General features: G+C 43.1%; 1 protein-coding gene across 1 annotated transcript in view; it reads left to right on the forward strand.

The window, feature by feature from the left end:
• The window catches only part of ZRANB1 (zinc finger, RAN-binding domain containing 1), a 31,811-nt gene that overhangs the window by 11,626 nt on the left and 8,047 nt on the right, over nt 1–12,138 (forward strand). The window contains 5 exon segments of the mRNA XM_010010774.1: nt 2,533–2,720; nt 4,498–4,651; nt 6,600–6,671; nt 7,240–7,438; nt 12,120–12,138. Of these exon segments, the coding sequence (XP_010009076.1) occupies nt 2,533–2,720; nt 4,498–4,651; nt 6,600–6,671; nt 7,240–7,438; nt 12,120–12,138 (632 nt within the window).

A 12,138-nucleotide genomic window follows, 5' to 3' on the forward strand; every position in this document is an offset into this window, starting at 1 on the left:
GGTGATCTTGTGCCAGAACTGTAGAATAACTTGTTTTAAGAGTCTGGGTCAGGAGAGATTGTCTGACTTTGATATCTGTGTATATACATACATACATCAAAAAAAGCCAAACCAAACAAGTCAGATCGCTGCAATCGGGTGTATATTTCATGAGCAGCCTTAGTATTGGCCTGTTGGTGGCATAAATGTGATTATAGGGAAATAAAATGCTACGCTTGGCATTCTTGTTATGGATACAGCATATATTGACAAAACCATCCTTTTTTTTGCTTCAGTATGGTTTAGTTCCATGCAGGAGTGGAAGTGTTGCAGCAGGAGCACAGACCTGTTTGTCACATCCCATATTACATTCCTTTGATGCATGTTTTAGTGAGTGTTTTGGAAACAGATGGGATTTTCAGTGTTCAGTTCCCTTCACTCAGTAGCGTTTCATCATTAGCTCCTTTCTTTAAAATAAAGTGTGTTTTCATCAGCAAAGTTCTAAACCTTACAGAACAAGAACTAAAACTGGACAGCCAGAACTCTTAGTCTGACAGGTTGTTTAATTCATCTGGAGTGAATCCACAGGCAGGCACTTGAGGAGAATGCTGAAGTGGAATGGGAATGTCTTCCTGTCCAGGCAGACCAGGAACATGCATCAGAAAACTAAAGTTGTTGTCCTTGTTTTCATTCTGGCCTGGCCTCTTAGAACTTTGGAGTCCCTGATGGTCGATGACGTAGACGTTGTATCAGGTCTACCTCAGGTACCCCCTGAGGTAGATGTTGTATGACTGATACTTGAGTTGGTATTGTGCAATTTCTCTGCTTTAGAACACCATTGGAATGAATAATGTAACTTTTATCTGTAGAAGCTTGCTAAGCGGAGCTGATAATCCATTTCCTCCCCCTGCGTTTCTTCTGAAAGCCTTCTTATCAGTATTGAAAGTGATAGACTTCTTGGCTGAGCTAAGAATGCTTTCCTAAATCCTGGATTAACCAGCAGTCCAGAGGTTAGTGTGCTTCTCTGTCAGTTCTGGTTGTTGTGTGGGTTTTCTTGGTTATTTGGGGCTTTGGGAGGGGATTTTTTTTTTGGGGGGAAGTCTGTTGTTTGAATCTTAGTCCTGGACAGGAGTGAGTGCCCTGACTGAGACTTACCTCTTTCCTTTCTGATCAGCTTTGGGTCTTGGCAAGCAAATTGAGTGAAGGGTAAACTGGAGTCTGAGTTTCCAGCCTCATGCCCTCTGTTCAACTGCGAACTCCCAGGAGTCACAAGGAGGTTTAGCTACAGAAAATAGTGGGGAGGGTTTTCTCATTTGTTATCTGTGCCCTCTCTCTTGTGTTCTGGAGCTGCTGTAATTCTCAATAGAGAATTACAAGTATTCTGTTTACTTGAAGGTGGTTTTAAGATCACTTTTCTGTTTCCTTAGTTCAGCATTCCACTGTTCTCTTATGAAGCAAGTATCTAAAATAGAATCCTTATATTTGAAGCAGTTTCTAAATTTAGGAAGTCTTATATTGGAACTGATTTTGTCAACACCACCACATCTTGGTGATGGTGTATTCTGGTAATTCATAGACTGGTTTATGTTGGAAGGGATCTTAAAGCTCATCCACCTCCAAGCCCATGCCATGGGCAGGGACACCTTCCACTAGAGCAGGTTGCTCCAAGCCCCTGTGTCCAACCTGGCCGTGAACACTGCCAGGGATGGGGCAGCCACAGCTTCTCTGGGCACCCTGTGCCAGCACCTCAGCACCCTCACAGGGAAGAGCTTCTGCCTCAGAGCTCATCTCAATCCACCCTCAAAATCTACCCAGCTGAGGAATGCATTCAGCGTGAGTGGTCTTGATACAAAGCGTGGTACAGAAGTTTAGAGATTCCCAGGGACTCTAGGAGACATTAGGGTGTTGTGCCCCCCACCCCTTGATTTACAAAGCACACCTAGTGTGTGTGTGTGTGTGTGTGTGTGTGTGTGTAATTTCTCCTTAATTCGGTTAGAATCAAGTACCCTGAATGATAACTGTGTAAGTTCAGTTCATAGCAGAGATGGGGAGCTGAAGAGCAACTTTGTGCTCTGCACCCTCTTCTAACACTGTTTTAAGTCATGCTCAGGGGAAAAAAAACCAACCCAACATTTATTCCAAAAACCTTTTAATAGATCTATTTCTTAGGCCCAGTGGTTTGTCTTTCAGATAAGGTAAAAGGGGAGATACAATAATCAAATTGTGGATGACTGACTTAGCCTCAGTACTGCTGATCAGATGAAGCACTAGTGAGTATGTTATGCCTGGTATTTATCAGGGGTCCTTACCACCATTTCAGAGCTGGCTTTGATCTGCTGTATCTTCCAATTAGTTTGGAGAGCGGAAATAGTCTAGGAGGTGGGGTAGGTGTAAGTATTCTGTAGCCTTATGTTTTAATAAAGAAATAGAAGTTGATCTTCATCTGTTAGGTCTGTATCAGAGTCGATAAACTGTGTTAAATAAGGTAGCTCGGTCCAGAATGGCTCATTCACCAGCTAAAATGAATTGTATTGGTTTTTGTTTCCCCTCCAGGAGTTGTAGAAGGGGATTTAGCTGCTGTTGAAGCTTACAAGTCATCAGGAGGAGACATTGCCCGGCAGCTGACTGCAGATGAAGTGCGCCTCCTCAATCGCCCCTCTGCTTTTGATGTGGGATACACGCTGGTGCATCTGGCCATACGCTTCCAGAGGCAAGACATGCTGGCAATTCTGCTCACAGAGGTGAGTTACTCTGCCCTTGTGCACGTTAAATAGGAACCTTGTGTAACTGCACCATTGTTTGCAGCCAGTGACATGTAGCTCTTTGCTAGAGGATAGAGCCTAATGCTGTTAGAATACAGGAACTGCTGCTTTGTGCCTTTGTTGATGCTTCTCCTTAAGCAACGAGTTTAAGACTGGAGGTATGTGGTGGTCCTGAGGCTGTTCAGCTTTCTCATCAATGAGCACTTTTGGCACCCGTTCTGACCTCGCTGGTGGTGGAAGTGAGCTATTGTGAGGCTTCCTGTGCTTTGGGTGGGGGAGAGGAAATGCCCTGAGAGCAGAACACCGACATCAATGACAGGGTAGGACTTTCTGAGTTTTGTTAATGAGTAAGTCTGCCTGGTCTGTCTTCCCTGGTTTTCTTCGGAGCTTCTCTTCCAGAGAAGGCAAACTTCCTGCTTTGTGAAATTGTTGCGTTTTCTCACTCTTTGCCCATTTTATGATTTCTTTCTGTGCTCTTTTTGCTCTTGCACATTCTATTTCCTTGTATATTTTTGTGTGATCCCCCTCCCTTCTGGGGGTCTTTGCCCTCCTTTGTGTTTGCCCTCTAATTATAATTAGGCCCATAAGTAATTCTATTGTCTTCTTTTAGTCTGTTTTCTTCATTTCAGACTCTGGTTCCTCACCTCATCAGAGCCAGGTTTTTATTCTGCCTCCTTTCCTTTTTTTGATGCTTAATGCAGTTCTGAAAGCATTAAGAAAAGTAACATGCTCAAGAAGTGCATAAAGATGAGGGAATGCAAAGGGTTGAGTAATTAAAAAGGGTAAATGAAGCAAGACAAATGCAGCTAAAGCCTTGAGAAGAGTGTATATGTTTATATATGGCTAATACCAGTAGTTTTGTGGTGTTTACATATAGCTGTCAGGGTGGATGGAGTTCTACATTTAGAAACAACATAATTTGCTGAATTACCATCTTACAGATTTTTCTGTTTGGTTTTGTCTCTGTTTCTAGGAACATATCCCATATATTACATCCATAATACATACCATTTGTTAGTATGTATTTGGTAGGAGCTTAGTAGTGGGTGAGCCACATGATGCGTGGGTAGGATATTTGCTAGTGAAAATGTGTACATTAAAGGGTGTTTTAACAGATCCAGTGTCATCCTGTGACACTTGCCCGGTATCATTGAATGAATTCCTGATGCCAGTGATGGGAAGCTTTTCGTCCTCCTGGAGAAAAGAAGCTGCGTGTAGACCTCAGAGCAGCTTCCAGTGTCTGAAGGGGGCTACACGGATGCTGGGGAGGGACCTTCATCAGGGACTGTAGTGATAGGACAAGGGGCGATGGGTTCAAACTGAAACAGGGAAAGCTCAGGTTGGAGATAAGGAGGAAGTTCTTTACTGTGAGGGTGCTGAGGTGCTGGCACAGGGTGCCCAGGGAAGTGGTAAATGCCCCATCCCTGGCAGTGTTCAAGGCCAGGTTGGACAGAGCCTTGGATGACATGGTCTAGTGTGAGGTGTCCCTGCCCGTGGCAGGAGGTTGGAACTGGATGATTTTAAGGTCTTTTCCAACCCAAACTGTATATGATTAGAAGCTGGAGAAACATCAGCTACATGATGAATGAGACAATAATTCATTGAGGTCACTACGTATTTACTCTTTCAGAGTACCAATGTTTATATCTTGGTGGCATTGCTAACAAAATCCTGTCTGCTGCTGGTGGTTATCACCCCTGAATCTTTGCATTTAGCTAGAAATAAGACTGAGTGCAGAAACTGTGTTGTGTTACAGGTATCCCAACATGCAGCCAAGTGCATCCCTGCCATGGTATGTCCAGAGGTGACAGAACAAATTCGTCGTGAAATTGCTGCGTCTCTTCATCAGCGAAAGGGAGACTTTGCTTGCTATTTTCTGACTGACCTTGTAACATTTACATTACCTGCAGGTACTTACTAAATTCTTACTACTAATGGAAGATACCTTTTGTCACCTAGTTGGGAATTGCTTGTTTTAGATGTATACTTTGACTTTCTGGTGGTGCTGTGTGTGTGTATAGCTTTTATTTATTAAGTTTTAATAGTGTAGGTCAGATCTAGTAGTTGAATTTGCTTATAAATAGACAGTATTTGCACACTTTTACTGCAAATACCTGTTGTTCTCTTTAGACACAAAGAACTTGAAGTGGTGTATTCTAAGGAAAGGCTGTGTTTAAAGTTAGGCTCAGAGCCCAGACCATTCTGGACTCTAATGTGACTTTTCATATGGCTATGTCAGCTTTCATCCTTTTGCATTTGTACCAGGCTATAGCAGTAGCACTCTTTGAATACTTTTTAGGTACTCTACAATCAAGAGTCTGTCTACTAACAGAGAGCTATTAGAAGAATTTTAATCTTCAATAGCTGTTTCTTTTAATATAGATGTTCCCAGTGATAAGAAAATGTGTAAATGGAAACTGCAGTAATCAGAACATTTGTATCCTTTGTAAAACAGTCGCATTGTAAGACTTGTATTTGGAACATTTTTGGTTGAGTGTTGCCTCATCTCCTCCTCCTCAAAAAGTCTGGATAATATTTACCACTTGTCTACCAACTCTGTGGCTGTTGTGCTCTATTCAGTCTTATTCTGTGGGTCACGTATGAGAGGCAGACAGTGTGGGTGTACAAAGTGTTTAGAGACTTAACACTTCATTGCTGTTCGGGGGAGAGAAGGGAAAGGGGCAGAAGGATTATTTCATAACACTCAGGAGAAACATTGCTTTCACCACAACTGAGGAGTTTTAGTGTTTAAGAAGACACATCTCAAACCATGGTGCAGCTTTTTGACACGTGTAATAGCTGTTAAATAAGAGGAATAAGAATGTTCAATGGCTTCTGCACATCAGGACACTCAGTGTATTTTCACTTCCGTCACACTCAGTCACCTGAACATCTTCTGTAGTCAGCAGTTAGTTGGTCTCAAGACAGCATTTCCATGGATAGGGGTATAAATCCCGCAGTCCTGTTCATATACTACCTATATGATGCAGATAAGAACCAGTTTCCACTTGATCTTTGAAATAAATGGCTAGGATGCTCCCAAAGAGCCAGTGCATGGGTGTTGGAGTGCAGAACTTCTAAATTCATTGCTGGCCACTGTAAGCCAGTTTTAGTTTAAAACTCCCAAATCAATCAGATTTGTTTCAGAATGTGTGACAATGTGTGGTGTTTTACATGGTACAGGAGTCACAACAGAGTTGTGCCCATTATACAGTTTTCAGAGATAGATCCATAGTTGCAGTTTCTCCCTCTAAACATCTTACAACAGCTGTCGGAGTGGCGTTTTCCATGTCATACCTCAATAGTTTCCCCATTCCTTGTTTTCTGTCCTGCAAACTGTGGCCTGCAAACCACTGGGGTTCTCTGAAATGTTCCATTGAAGTCTGCATGAAGTGCCTGAGGAAGTGGATGTTCTGTGCAAGAAGAAGACTCTTGGCAAACTCTACCTGTCCTCCTCTTCTCAGGGAGGGGAAGCCATTCAGATGAGTGGAAAACTATTGCTTAGTATTGAAGCTCTCCTAAATATAGTAGGGTTGAAAATACTTCTTTTCCTTTTTCCACCTCAAAGCGGTTCTCTGCTTCCTCCTTCAGAGAAAGCCATTCTTGTCCTACGTGTGCTGTGACGATCCTTTCTGCATAAAAGGTATGACAGTCAGTCTGAGGCACAGATCTCCTTCAGTGTGCTCTGTGAAGCCTGTGTTCACAAGTGACAGGTCTGAAATAATAGCAGCTTTTCAGAGGAGACATTAGGGATGATAGGGTGCAAGCTGTTGCGTAAGTTCCCCTGAGCATCAGCTGGTAATGTGTCTCTTTTATAGTAACATGAAGTGACTTTTGTATTTGCTTTCTATTTTCCAGACATTGAAGACTTGCCACCCACAGTCCAAGAAAAGCTGTTTGACGAAGTACTTGATAGAGATGTTCAGAAAGGTAAGTGCTCTGAGAACAGCTCGAAGCCCTCTTTGTTTTTCAGTAGAGAAAGTCTGTTACTAAGAAAGCCTCAGTGTGTGTGTGTGGCTTTGTTGCCTCAGTTTGCTTTAAATATAGATTTGATGCTTTCAAGTTAATCTTCACCCTGGAATTATTTTAACACTTACAGGCTATTTATGAGGCAGAGAGAGAATGGAGCCTGTGCAAATCATGTTTGTAGTGTATCTTTGAATTGGAAAGGTCTTTCAAGCTTTACAGTTTTAAGTCACAAGCTCTTTGAAGACAACTGAACAAATCTTTCCAGTTCAGTAACAGGCCTCAAACAAATGATCTGATTCTTTGTTTAAGGCTATGGTTTGGTTGTGGGGGTGTTTTCCTTCTTTTCTTGACACTATTTTGCCCAAGGAATGCCTTTAGCCATTTTTGTTGGCTGAAATAGTTAGGGGAACTATTTTTGTAGCATGAAGGAAGACTTAAGCTTAATGTAAATAGGTTGAGATTGTCATTATGATGCTGTTCTGAGCGTTCCAGTCAGCATCAGTTTTAAGAGGTTCTTGTCACGTTGCAGAGCTAGAAGAGGAATCTCCCATTATTAACTGGTCTCTGGAGCTGGGTACGCGCTTGGACAGCCGCTTATACGCACTTTGGAACCGCACTGCAGGGGACTGCCTGCTTGATTCGGTGCTGCAGGCCACGTGGGGCATCTACGACAAGGACTCAGTGCTGCGGAAGGCTCTTCACGACAGTTTACACGACTGCTCGCATTGGTGAGTGAGGGTTCAGTGTCAGCTTTCAAGAGAGCTTTCTGGGTAGCACAGGAGTTGGCAGCAGTACAGTATTACAAAGAAACACAGCCACCACTGCCCAGTTGACCTCAGAGATGTTGAGTCACGGTGTGATTCATGTAGTAATGTAGATGTAGCTTGTTTCTAAATGAGAGCATTGGAAAGTTGGATGGTCTGAACTCGGAGACAACAGTGTGTGATATAAGGCAGAAGCTCTTCCCTGTGAGAGTGCTGAGGCGCTGGCACAGGGTGCCCAGAGAAGCTGTGGCTGCCCCATCCCTGGCAGTGTTCAAGGGCAGGTTGGACACAGGGGCTTGGAGCAACCTGCTCTAGTGGAAGGTGTCCCTGCCCGTGGCAGGGGCTTGGAACTAGAAGATCTTAAGGTCCTTTCCAATCCAAACCATTCTGTGATTCTGTGATTCAGCAAATAGCATTTAAACCAGAGTAAAACATTTTGTGTTGTGTGCTTGTCAAGAGTGCACTAAGCATAGTTACCAAGACTGGAATTTCTATATACTTGCATGTTAATCATGCCTTGCTGCTTCGTGGAAGCTTTGCAGAAGATTATTAATAGAAGATAGCCTTTTATTCCTGTCTAAACTTTCCAGTATTTTCATTCCATCTGCTTAGTTACAGCTTTATTTGGTATTGCTCTTTTTGTTCCTTTTCTGTCTGCTAAAGTAACGGCAGCAGAGCACAGAACATTGACATTCAACTACTGCTGTCATGTGGCCATTGAATTAATTTATTGTTCTGTAAAACGACTTTTGTTGTTTTATACTGGTGACCTTCTTCAGTCCAGTACTATGGTTTGCCCCTGCTGGAGGAAAAATTCCTGGAGTTGGACCCCCAGAGGCATCCAGCAGCTCTCAAGTGTGTAATGGGACTAAGGGAAGAGACTGACAAAGACTAATAATGTGAGACACAGGTGCTTTAGTTTTCTTATGTGCTTATACTCGAGTGAGTCCAGAGGAGTCCCCGGAGCTGCTGCGAGGGCTGGAGCAGCTCTGCTCTGGAGCCAGGCTGAGAGAGCTGGGCTGGGGCAGCTGGAGAAGAGAAGGCTCCTGAAGGGGACACCTTAGAGCAGCTCCAGTGCCTAAAGGGGCTCCAGGAAACCTGGAGAGGGGCTTTGGACAAGGGCCTGCAGGGACAGGACAAGGGGAATGGCTTGAACCTGCCAGAGGGGAGAGTGAGATGAGCTCTGAGGCAGAAGCTCTTCCCTGTGAGGGTGCTGAGGCGCTGGCACAGGGTGCCCAGAGAAGCTGTGGCTGCCCCATCCCTGGCAGTGTTCAAGGCCAGGTTGGACACAGGGGCTTGGAGCAACCTGCTCTAGTGGAAGGTGTCCCTGCCCGTGGCAGGGCTTGGAGCTGGATGAGCTTTAAAGTCCTTTCCAACACAAACCATTCTGTGATTATAGTTGAGGACAAGAGAAGCACTATCAGCAGACATACTAGAGAAGGAGCCAGTCCTCTTCCTCTGTGTGCAGCACAGGAGTAGCTTTTGTGATTGCTGTTCCCAACTACCTGCTATTTAATGAAAACTCCCCAAATTAGCACCCAGAGCTGGATTCAATGAAGAGGTGCTTCAGTAACAATTCTCCTGAGAACCCAAATGAATCTGTCACTACTTCAGAGCTGTTTATAGTGGAGCATGCATCTCAACCAGGCAGGAATGTCCCTGGCATCAAAAGCAGTTCCCCTGCAGCCAGAACAGAAATTTATGATAGATCAGGTTTTGTTCTTTATGGTAACAAACCCATGGGTGGTATCCAAAAACATGCTGCAAACTATGGAGATTTAAACCAATCTTTCAAATTGTTAGTGTTAACTGTTGTTGGCTTACTGCCGTATCTAACATAACATTCATTATTTAGAGTGTATTAAATCTAGGTAAGCTTTTTAGTTCATGGGCTAGACAGAATTCACATTTTACTGAGTTTAATTAATCTTTATCCTTACTGGAAGCACAGGGTTTTTTTTTTTAACAGATTAATGTGTTTCTGTATAGTTGTTTGGATACAGTTGCCTACCTCTGGTCTGGATAATCTTATTTGCTGGTTTGCCATTGGAAGTATTAGTGCAGGTTCCAATCAAACATCTATAGAGCTACATCCTTTATAGGATCTGCTCTCCTGCAGAGGCTGTTAGTGATGGGAATTCTTGAAGAATCAACTGACCTGTTGGTGGTGATAGAAGAATCAGACTTGAATCATAATTCCTTTCAGAAAGTCCAGATTGAGGGTGTGAGAAGTCTTTAAGTTCTGTTGAATATTCATAGAATCATGGAGTCCCAGCCTGGTTTGTGTTGGAAGGGACCTTAAAGCTCTTCCAGTTCCAACTCCTGCCACGGGCAGGGACACCTTCCACTAGAGCAGGTTGCTCCAAGCCCCTGTGTCCAACGTGGCCTTGAACACTGCCAGGGATGGGGCAGCCACAGCTTCTCTGGGCATCCTGTGCTTGCTGTATGGATTCCATGTGGGAAGATCCATTTACTTTTAATTTTGTGGGCTTGGACATGGAGAAGATAGGAAGTGATACCATCATCATTGCCTTTAATCCCAGGTGTTGAAGGAATAGGCTCTTAACTGCAGTCACTCATCTCAACAGCAGTATGCTGTGACTTTCATCTAGTGGAATTGTTCTTCAGAGCCTTCACCAGACACTTAAAAATGGATAGTTTTGTAGTCAGACACAGAACATTCATGTACCTCATTTGGCTGCTTTTTGTTACATTTGTTTAGATGCTGAACAAAGAAGAATCTATTTTCTCGAGACAATCTAGTGCCTGGTACTCAGAGAAGCTTAGTAGTGAAGTTCCCAGAGGCTCTGGCCTGTGGAGTCTTTTCCACTCCCCTTTGAAATCACTACACTATTCTAGTTCATGTGTAAGTGTGTTCTGCTTTGTCCCTTCTTGTATTCCACCATTAGCTTCTGGTGGAGAACAGGCCCATGCCCCAAGCTGGCTTTCAGGTTTTACACTGTCTTCATTACAGATGCATTCAGTTCACTTGTGTTAAACTGGAAACTCTGTTCTAAATGAGATTAAAATCTTGAGCTGTGACTTCTGTCTGCAAGGCTGTGAACATCTGTAGGTAACTGTGTCTGAGGCTCACTAACTCAAAGAAGAAACTTCTTTAGGAAGGCACTCCCACAGTAGTTCTTTTGGGTTTTTTTCTTCAGTTTTTCATTGTCTTTTTCCTTTTTCCTTGTGTGCTCTTGCTCTCTGTCTCCTTTCAGGAGATCTGACAGTTGATTCATTTAGCACAAGGTGTTAGGTTAGAGATCTCTTGGGGAAAACAGGCAAAATACCTCTTGAGCTGCAAACAGGGAAGCAGTTGATGTATTTGGCTAGAAACAGGAATGTAGATCCAGAAGATTCCCTGTGGCTGTATTACAGTGAGTGAGCACATAGAGCTGTCAAAATCTCTTACTAATGGGTCTTTCAAGTCATACAGAGGTTTTAGTTGGACTTGGGAAAGCCAACCTGGTTGGTGGTGGCTGTTCCATACACGAGGGTTTTAGGATGATTACAGCTTTACTGAAAGCAGAGGAAAGGTTTTTTCCACACACACTCCCTGGCTGTTAATTTTGTCAGATTTTAATTAAACGACTTCATTTCAATGACTTCTTTAATAAGCTGAACTTCAGAATGGTTTCTTTGTGTTCACAGTAAAGGCCATTGTTTCAGAGGTGGCTTTAACACTCTTCACTCAATCCATGTTCCTAATGTGAAGTTGTGGCCTCTCTGTAGTGCTCAGCCTGAGTTTAAAACTTCAGAAAGCCAGAAGCTGCTTCTTAAGGTGTAGGTCGTTTTTCTTAGTAATTGATTAAGAAAGATGAAACATGGGGACTAAACCAGGGTACAGAAATAAGATTAACTGAAATGTAGAAATCCTGTGACTTTAATCAGGGTAAACCTGATCGATCCCATTTGCTGTATTGATTCTTATGCTGCTTTGTAACTATTCCATATAATGTAAAATGACCATACTCTTTGCACCAAAACCTGATATAAACCAGCTTCTGCCTCTTAACCATGGTCTATTTGAAATTGATAGAATCACAGAATGGTTTGGGTTGGAAAGGACCTTAAGATCATCTGGTTCCAACCCCCTGCCATGGGCAGGGACACCTCACCTAGACCATGTCACCCAAGGCTCTGTCCAACCTGGCCTTTGAACACTGCCAGGGATGGGGCATTTACACAAGTACTTTGGAGTTAACTGGCTCATGATATGGTCAACAATAGAGAATGTGAGTTGTTTGTGTGAGAAGAATAAGCAGCCCCTCTTGTGTGAAATGGAATTGTCTGAGTTGTGTTCCCTGTACATCAACACTTAAATAAACCTCAGTAAGGCTTAAAAAACCTACTGCAAGAAGTATTGAACAAGTCAGGAGCCTGCTAGGAGCTTGCATCTATTGCAGCATGTTTGCTGTAGGCATTGTGATCCCAAGTGATTTCTTCAATGAGAATTACCAAGTGGAGTCTCCTGAAGGTTAAAACCAAAACAAAATCCAGTTTTCCTGACATACACGCTCTCTTTTTTCCCTCTTCTTTATCAACTTGGGATAAAGGATTACAAGGGTTGGGTATTGCTATCATTTGTATATGGTGACTGAGTAAATATTTTTCTCTCTAACATTCTCTCTCCCTAACATTTCAGGTTCTACACACGCTGGAAA

This window comes from Nestor notabilis, unplaced genomic scaffold (genome assembly GCF_000696875.1).
Source record: "Nestor notabilis isolate BGI_N333 unplaced genomic scaffold, ASM69687v1 scaffold6533, whole genome shotgun sequence".
NCBI lineage: Eukaryota > Metazoa > Chordata > Aves > Psittaciformes > Psittacidae > Nestor > Nestor notabilis.